We start from the raw sequence: 10,114 nt of genomic DNA, 5'->3' as shown, positions 1-10,114 counted from the left end.
CCTCCCCCCCAACATATATAAAATAATATAATTCCCAGCCGCCCACACAACATATAACATAATATAATTCCCAGTCTCTCCTCACTCCCACAGATAAAATTGTGTAATTCCCAGTCCCTTCCCCCCAATATAAAAAAATTGCCAGTCCCCCCCACCCCCATATGTAAAATAAAATACACAGCCACCTCTCCTGCTTACCTTCTTGCAGGGAGGAGGCTGTGAGCCACGATCATCGATCCCTGGTGAACTGGTGGCGATTAGTAGGGTCTGCTGCAGACCTTACTAATCAATCCTTTCGCCCAGCTTTCAGCGAAGACACCGGGTGAAAGGATTTCAGTGCCGCCACAGAAGCAGCTATGCGGTCTGCATCTTAGTTGGTGTAACAGCTCCTGCAAGTCTGGTACGTGGTCCGTGACTGTGTACCAGACTTGTGAGCTGGCCGGTACTTTGAGACCACTACTTTAAAAGATTGTATTCTAATAGGTATTTAGGTGTTGCTGCACTTCTGATTTGCCAGTTAATAAATCTTTCCTGAATTAAGCAGCAATAATTTGCTTTCATCCTGTGTAGAAAAGTTTAATTTAACTAGTGGACAAGATGTAGAAATAATACCTGTGAGCTTTGATGATTCTCTGAGCAATGGCATCGCCAATCTTGTTAAACACAACTTTATTGTCAGAGCAGCTGATAAAGAACTGGTTCTGGGGAAAAAAAAAAAATGAAAAGTAATCTTTTAAGAAAAACTAAACTTTAACGGGGGAGGGTAGAAAGAGAGGGGAATAGAGAGAACGATTGGAAAATACAACAGAGATAGTGGGGGAGAGAGAGAGAAAGGAACAGAAAAAGTGTGAAAATCAGAGTGAGAAAAAAAGTACTGGAAAGAGTGGGGAGTGAGAGGGAGAGACAAGAATACAGCAAACGGAAGGGAAGTCAGAGAAATAAGCAAGAAGATTGAGGAAATAATAGTGAGAAGGGAAAGAAGAAAATAGAAAGAGAAGCAGAGTGATATTGTGAAAGAGTGAGGCCTTGTTCACACCAAGCGCGGAGCAGGTGCAGAGCAGAGCAGTTGCAGACCAGATCAAAACTGCGTCCAATGTGTTCCAATGGTATTTTTTGCTCCAGTTCACATGGCAGCGTGCAGTTCCAGAGCAGGTGAAAAAAACTGCAGCAAGCCCTTTTTTACCTGCTCTGGAACACATGCAAATGCCGGGAACGCACCATGTTAAACAAAAAAAAAAAAATATATTTATTTTTTTCCAAAAACGGCCCGGAACGCATCAAAAACGCGGCACAACCCACTGCACTGCGTGTGCAGAAACCTGAGCGGATCTGCTCTGCATTTGGTGTGCACAAGGCCTGAATAATAAACAGAGCCAGAAAGTTGGATAAAGAAAGAGAAATGGAGGGACATACAGAGAGGTGCATGCAAACACAGAAAAAGAAAACTTTCTATTCATTGTAAAGCTTTATTCCAGAGTGGTTTAGCTCACAGTGATTGAGCAAGCTTCCTAACCCATTGATACATTTTACGTAACAAATCCTACACTGAAATTCAGTTAGCTGGTAAAAATAAAAATAGAATTCAATGTGCGTCTTAAGGGCCCAGTCACACCATACCCAGTGCGTCCTGGCACAGTTTGAGGCCGGTACACACTGGATTGCAGAAATTAAGCCAGGCTGTGATTTGGGGCATGGTGGTGCCATTCATGTCAATGGCACCGCAGACACGCCCCCCTGCTCGCAGTGCGATCGCCCGCACCAGACCGGGAGGTAAAGCAATGCCCTGCATTCCTTTGCAGTGCGACCAGAAACAATAGTGCATGCAGCATTTTTTGCGATCACACTGCACCGCAGCAGAGGGCATTTCTGTACCTCGGGTTCTGGTGCGGGCTATCACACTGCAGGCGATGGCCGTGTCTGCGGTGCTATCGACATGAACTGCACCACCAGGCCCCCTCCCAGCCCAGAACGCGGCCTGGATTGCTTTTTGTCTTTCAGTGCGTTCCGGCCTCGAACGGTGCCTTTACTTCTATCTTAAAAATTACAACAAACACGCTTTTAAAATGTTTAGTAATGACAAACACATACAGTACTTCTAGATAATTGCCAGGTTTTTATTATTTGCATACCTTATTTATCTTTTCTTCCCCAGTCTTCTGACGGAGGCCATTTTTACTAAGGGCAGAATAATATATCTCCCTTTACTTCCTGGAACTCTGGCACATGTGACTAGGACATGTGACCCTGCACATCATCTCAGGGGAGGAAAATGCCTTTTCTCCTGAGATGTAACCTTCCCAAGATGCAACACTTGGGCACAATTACCTCATTTTTTCCAAAGCAAACCAGGAAGTGGAAAACAAGAAATTGTAAGTAAAATAAAACACTGGTGTACTCAAACATGCTCAAACTATCCTCTCTATTGAGCAGTGCATGTAAGGACATGTTTAGAAGTGTACACCGGCTGACCATGCTCCTTCAGGGGCACTGCCGTTTACACTCTGATTTCCGAACCAATAAAATGTGCATTTGTGTAATCAATGCCTGCTGCTGTTACTGTCTGTCAAGACCTCAGGAGTGTTCCTCACCAAGTTCTGATCTATTTCCCCACATTCCTGGCTCAGTCTCACCATTATATTTTCTCATACCTCAATGTATATGTAGTGCTTGCTGTTTTCTATTACATGGACGTAACCATTGTGAATAGACTCTTCATGGTACTTTATACCAGCTGACCAGTCTGCTGCAGAACGGAGAACCTAGGAAGGGACAGAACTGGAACATTAGATACATCATACTTCTTGTCGGCACAGACATATACACAGCTCAGAGCTAGGCAATGTGTTGTACCAGCTGCATCCAAATTTTGGTCATACCTGCTGTGTAAAATCTAAACTATAGGGGTCTATTTATATATATATATATATATACACACACACACATATTAATAAATACTAAGCAGGGCATTTACACATTGCATATGACAATTCCAGTGCTTTCCAAGGGTAAAATTAGAAGTTACTTCCTAGTTGTGTGAAAAAAAAATCTGACTGCTACTTTATCAATATCATACATCCTTTACAGGCCTTATACAGTTTGTTAAAATTTTTATTGCGCAAAACCTAACACTTTTTAATTAAAAGTAATAAAAACAATTTGCACAGATAGCCAGCAGGAGGAGCTAACTGAATAGAAAATGGTGTTATTTTGCAGATGTAAGACAAGCTGTTAGGAGATTAACACCTTTAAAATATTCCACAAGCCAGCAATGAGACTCTACCCTCCTTTGATAGCACACAGATGGAATGTAGTTTGAGAATAGCAATGTATTGCTACATGAATGCTTTGAAGAAGAGGAACACTAGTAATATTATACTATCAAATACAAACAGAAAGGAGTTACTCAAACACTCTATCATTGCTAATCACTGACAAAATTCATACAGACATATCAATAATAAAAACACACTTCGAGGCAATTAAAGCAAACTAAAATGTCTTTTTTATGAAAACACTCAGAAGTTGGAAGATGAATATAGTACATGGGTTCCTGCAAATCTATGCTTTAACCAGATTTTATGCTATCCATTTGTCATTTTACAGAATCTATTCCATTACCTTTCTTCAGCATTAGTGGGAGGCTATGATGACGGTGCTGCTTTCTTGAAGGAAGTGATCTAATCATTCGCACACAGGAATTTTTCTGCAGCAATTACTTTCATTCTTTGTTGGACTGTAACAGGGCAGTTCTATTGCCACCCTAATCCTCTCTATCTTTTGCTCATTTATCAGCCAATTTTTACTTGTTTTACTAAATACAGCTGTCAATCAAATGAGAAGGCAGAACTGGGAGGAGTCACATTGTTCTGTGCAGTGATGATATTTCCCCCTAATGTAAATCTGGGAGTGTGTGGAAAGCCTATGACCTCTTTGCTGTGCAACCAGCAGTGATTAAGCCAAGAGGTCATAGAGAATCCCACGTCTTTCTCTGTGCCTGAACAGCTGCTGGTAAACCTATTGAGAAAGCAATAAGAAACAGATTCGTAGGTGTTCTTGTATGCATTATTTCAACTTCAATGTGTCTGCATTAAAAAAAGATATTCTGCTTTAAGTAATCTGAATAATGTATGAGCCTGTATCCCAAATGCTGTCCAGGTTAGCAACACATTAACAAATACAATAACAATGCCTAACAGCAATAGAATAATTTCTACCTTGCACCAGTGCTTGGTAAATGTTACCAACAGATGGCCTCACGAAGGCAGTCCACAGGCAGTTTCCAGCACAACTAAAAATTATCTAAATGTTCAAAGTTTTACCATCAGCTCCCTAGACTAAAACAAACAGTTTACCCTTGGAGTAGCCCTACTGTAAGTGTTATTAATTATGGAGTTCTGATTTAAAGAAAGAGCAAGTAAAATAAAAGCAACAATTATTCAATCTTTTTTAAGGTATGCTATGTGAATGTAACACATAAAGTAGGGGCTGCAAAAGTGGAAATACACTAAGTCTATCTAGGCTGGTGGGGTTATCTCTGGTCTCCAGAAACCAGCTACATCATATATTTTCCAATATAATTACTGATCGAGGGGGGGTTTGGTTTAAACTCCCAGACTGAACAGGACACGCACTATCTGTTCAACGTGTCATTCTGTTTACGCTTGTTGCTTAAACAGCATCTGGAAAATCAGAGCTACTCCCCTGGCATATTTTTCAGACATGACTGAAGCCATCTTTCATACACCCTAATAAACACAGGCCAAGAAAAACCATCACTAAGCTGGCATACTGCTTGGGAAGTCATAGTACAGTAACATAAAATGAAGCTGTGATGTCTCGCTGCTTAGCAAAACTCCTAAACAATGATCCCAGACTTTATTCATAGAAGAGAAGTTCTCCGTTTTGGGGAAGAATAATGTAAACAGTATATTTTCCAGAACACACAACAGGACACGAGTACATGAAACCACACTGTCATGTCCTACTTCATCTCTCCATCTGTCTCCTAGCACTGTGCCTTAAGCTCTCTATGGCAGAGACTCCAACTGATCCACAGACAGCCAATGTCAGCAAGGCAGCTCCCTGGATTAGAGGGCAGCCCAGAACATGTTCAGTGATCATCCACACTTCTTTAACAGTATACGAATGCTTAGGGTGGGTACATTCTCATCAAGAATATCAGCTGGCCTTCTGAATTCTGCACACAGCAAAATTTTATGTGTGAACAAAATGTAACTATTGAAATTTGTTTTAAATTAGCACTGAAAAAGGTTATTTCTTAGTCTGCATTCACACATAGGTGTTTGGAATTCAGTGTGCTTTTACGCGCATCAAACACGTGTCTTTGTGTGTGCGTATGAATGCGAAATTTTTAATAGACACGTTTTTGTGCACGTTTGCAGCTGCACTACAGTCTGTTGGGGACAGAACACACTGAAATCTGAAAAAAAGACCAAAATGTATATGGACCTTTTCTGGCGGTTGGGGTTTTTGCATGCACATATGAATGCACAGGTGTAAACGAGACCCATAGGAATGCATTGCTTTTAATGTTTTGCACGTTTACACACGCATCTGTGCGCGCGCAAAACCGCCTAGGTGGGAACAGGGAGTTAGAGTTTATGTCTGGTTCAGACTGTCAAATGAGGGCATAGCTTTCTAAGGAAACAACCCTTTGCTCATGAAGACCATCACCTAAGAGAGCAAAGAAGGGCTGTTGGAAATCCTATTAAAAGGAGAACTATGGGGTTAGCGTCCTCCCGTCACCCTAGGCTCAGTATACCGCGAGCTGTAGCTCGCGGTATACTGAGACGCCACAGTATACAGCGAGCATCTGAGACGCCGCAGCTGCGTGACTGACAGCTGGCTCTGCCTATCTAGAGGCAGAGCCAGCTGTACCAGCACTGACTGGCGGAACGGATGGGGAGGGGGGAATCCAGCCCCTCCCCTGTCAAGGCAGAGAGCCGTGACAGGATCGAGAGGTGAGTGAACGCCGGTATGTGTTAGCTCACCTCCCGAACTACGGAGCCGACCTGTGACAGTCTAATTGTCACAGGTCGGCTAGAACTATGAGGCGAGTGAAAAGCACTCACCTCATAGTTCTCCTTTAAACCTACATAAATTAAGAAGTTAATCTAGGGGCAGATTTGACACAATCAGGCCAGCAAATTTAGAGGAGGCGGTTGAAAATGTTGCTATCTCAACTGTAAAGGCCATTGGAAAGAAAAGTTGGTCCCATAGTATATAGAATCCAACCATCCACATCTCAAACATACAGTACGTTGTGCATGGTTTTTCCCCCAATGACAAACAGTATCATATGATCCATGTTGCTTCCTGCTGTGAAAAGCTCTCAGCAGCATGAGAAAATACAAGGAAATCAGGAAATTATTCTGTGTTCTTTTCCAGGCAATTTGCAGTGCTTCAATCTCTTAAACACCATGATAAGGACTATCATCATCAAGTCAGATGTCACACTTACCTGTGCACAAGCGTGCACTGCCCCCGGGACCTGATAAGGCAACTCGTTGGCTGTTTTGTGAGATTTTGGAAGAAGGAAAGGGTAGGAAAGTGATCGATACTTTGGCTTCATGATCTAGAATAAAAACATGTAGTATGAATCTAAATTTTAGGGAGACCATTACAAAAATAATAAAGATTTCATGTAGAATTAGAATGCAACAATGAACTAGTAAAGTAGAACAACCACCTTTGTGAAGTTCCAGCGCTGAATGAAGTGTCTTGCCACATCACGAGCCGCTTTCCCGTGTACCACAGAAGAAATGTCATGCCATGGCATTCTGGGTGTTTGGTATCGATCAATGAAGTCTAAACAAAAAAAAAAAGAGAAATTAGGATATGTAGCACTCACAAAGAGCATTAAATGGATTATGACAAGATCCAGATCTGTGTAACATAAGCACTATTACACTTAAAAGACAAAATTACATGTGCAACAAAGCATGTTCTCAGATGGTATAGGCAGTTTAAAGTGAACCTGTTCTCTTGGGTACAGCATTTGGGCTAGCCGTGCCTGGACATACTCTTACATGGATTCCAGGGCGCCCTGAAATCCATGGAGTTCAGTTACGTCAACATCATATTCAGAAAGCCAACCTCTGACCCTCTTTTCCCCCTCATACTTGAAATTTAAATTATAATAGGCAGCATCACTGATCATTATTAAGGTCTGCTAGGTACTTGAAATGAGCATGACTACACATGCGAAAGTTGGAGTAAGAATAACTGAAAACCCCTGGTTTTTGGGCTTCCAGGGTGGTTACAAGCCATCTATGCCCAGACACCTCTAGGTAAGCATTCTGTATCTCTGGATACACTGATCATTTTGACGTATACAGTTTTCAAAGAAAGTAACATCCACTTATGCATTTCGTCATAATGTATAAGGTTTGCTACAGGTTTACTTTATATGCACAAAAACAAAAATGTTAACTATTGTAGCTTATTAATCATTACACTTGGCGGCTGTACTAGTTTTCTTTTTTTGCTCATTATCTTCACCTGGTGATCCTAGACTGCTCTCCTGATTTTCACCACAATCAACCCCTTTTAATTTCTATTAAATAGGGGGAGTGACAGTGTAGTTTACAGATCATTACCTTAAAGGCTGATAACATTGTTTGAGACTTCAGTTAACAAAACAGGAAGGTACAAGGCTACTAGATCTCAAGATTAACAGTATTTTCTAGATTTGATGAAAATGTACTTAAATGTGAAGGCAGCAGCATTATTTTTTTTCAGGACTTGGTAAACTGCTATATACAGATTCTTTGTTTAATGTCCATTGTTAAACACAAACCTTGTTTAATGACAATTTTTACGAATGCCTTCGAACATGAAGTTTTATTGAGCTAGTGTATAACTTCCCCTAAAACATTTATAACACTTGAAAAGGTATTTAAATTGCATACATACAGTAGCTGCATGCCGGTCATGAGTTTATGAGTTTATTTTATAACATTTTCATTAAAACTGATGCTTTCAGATTTACATACATGCTATGCCTAAATTTGTACACTTATTGGTTTAACCCAAGCACAGTATTATATTCATCCATTTATTTTGGGATCCATAGTTACAATTATGAACAGGTCATTTAATTTGCATCAACATTTTTTCCACCTGACAAAACTGTAAACTGTAATGGAAATCTTTTTTGATTTTGAACCAGTAACGTACCGTCAAAGGGTTTATCCAGTTGTACCCAGTCTTTAAACACGAAATTGCAATAGTCTTTCCCATGCCAAAACCTGGTTTCACCAAGGAGTTCTCCCACACCTGTGTGTAAGCTTCGTACAGATCCCCTGTCTGTAATGAGCACAACATATAAAAACAAGTCAGTATGTGCAGCACTCATATAGTCTGAAATATTAACACTGTATTCAAACAAAACATTGTTACAAATTAACCTAGGTGAGCAGGGGTTCATGGTCTGATTCCAACCAAAGCACTGGGTGATCCAGTGTTTTCTTGCTATCCAAAAATATAACTACATAATAAAAGTTTCTATGTAAACTGACCCTGGTCTTTGTATTCATATGACTAAGGAAAGCACATTACATGCCTACTGACTGATGCATGTTAATTCAACAGATTTGATCAGTAATCAGGCTATGAAGGTTCTTGCATTAGAAATAACATTACAGAAAATCCATCAGCTGGAAATATATATATATATATATATATATACACATATACATACATACTAGCAAAAGTGTGCTTGTTCAAGAACAGGCAAGGTTGTGGATTGAGAGGTGGTGAAAGATGCAGGGGAAATAATGGGAGCTGGTCTGCATGAGCGATTGTGTGGGGGTTGGGGGTCAGGGACAGGGACAGTGGTTAGGGGTTAACATGCATGCCCAGGATTTCGCCACCATTTTGTCTTGTATTAGTGTGCAATGTGACATGTGATGTCACATCCAATGTGACACAGTTATACACATGCGAAATGCGTGGGTTAGGTTATCAGTGCCATAATAATTTACCAACACTATGAGCATGCACCTGAGTAAACGTGTCATAACACACATTGAAATGCATCCCAATAATGCATGACCACCTGTCATAGTGCTACGGAACCCCAAATTCATCATATTAAAGTTATTCTTTAATATGAAGTAAACATTTGTCATTATCTCTAACCAACCAAGCTAATGCTTATCTTATACTATGAATATTTAATCTGAATTTCAACATGAAACTAAGGGGGAACAAAAAGTTAATTTTACTTCATGTATTCTTCTTTTAAAATAACTATAGCATATACATATATATATATACTTTTTCATCATATTGACATACAAAAAAAACCAAAGCTTTAGAGTGTGGATTGTTTTTTTGAACTTGATAGAAGTGCATTGAGGTCAACAGTTCATTACACATCTCCACATTCATTAGACAAAGCCTCACATAGATATAAATTCCTTCCCCTTGCAAGCACCTCACACTAGACATATGCGATTCATTTCGGAAAGATTCGTTTTTTGGGACAAATGACAGAAATAACGAATACGAATTCCCAATAACGAAAATTTTGGATGCATATTAATTTCTTTCCTGAACCAAGATTTATTTTGTTAAGCATCAACTTTTTAAGAAATCCAAATTTTCGTTAGCCGTACTATGTATGAATTTTTTTTACAGTCCGCTGACGAAAAAAGAAGGTTGAGTCTCCACCCTCCCAATAGATGCCAGACTCTTTAGGTCTGTCAGTTTTTGACAATTCCTTTACTAAAATAAATATATATATATCTATAGATATCTATTGGGAAAAAAAATTTTGATTTAAAAAAAATTTTGATTTTGATTTAAAAAAAAAAAAAATGTAAAAAAAAATAAAAAAAATAAAAAGGTGATTAAAAAGTAAAAAAGAAGAAAATAGTTATAAAAAATAAACAATAAGATAAAAACTATAAAAATGTAAATTATAACAAAGTAAAAAGATAAATAAAAATCTAAAAAAAATTGATTCAAAAATTAAATAAATAAAAAAATAATGAGAAGAAATTGAATAAAAAAAATAAAAAGTGATAAAAATAAAGAAACAGTAAAAAAAAATGTAAACTAGCCCCGCCCCAAGGCCAGGTTCCACAAT

General features: G+C 39.2%; 1 protein-coding gene across 1 annotated transcript in view; it reads right to left on the bottom strand.

Annotated features, from left to right (window-relative positions):
• Positions 1-10,114, bottom strand: part of PLD1 (phospholipase D1) — an 84,889-nt gene that overhangs the window by 30,622 nt on the left and 44,153 nt on the right. Inside the window, exons 15-19 of the mRNA XM_018553759.1 lie at positions 8,200-8,328; positions 6,710-6,828; positions 6,482-6,595; positions 2,649-2,759; positions 613-701 (exon numbers count right to left, since the gene is read on the bottom strand). Coding sequence (XP_018409261.1) covers positions 613-701; positions 2,649-2,759; positions 6,482-6,595; positions 6,710-6,828; positions 8,200-8,328 — 562 coding nt within the window. The remainder of the gene's footprint in view (positions 1-612; positions 702-2,648; positions 2,760-6,481; positions 6,596-6,709; positions 6,829-8,199; positions 8,329-10,114) is intronic.

The sequence above is a fragment of the Nanorana parkeri genome, unplaced genomic scaffold, assembly GCF_000935625.1.
Source record: "Nanorana parkeri isolate BGI_ZX_2015 unplaced genomic scaffold, ASM93562v1 scaffold129, whole genome shotgun sequence".
NCBI classification, from domain to species: Eukaryota; Metazoa; Chordata; class Amphibia; order Anura; family Dicroglossidae; genus Nanorana; species Nanorana parkeri.
This window is presented reverse-complemented; position numbering and strand designations above follow the sequence as displayed.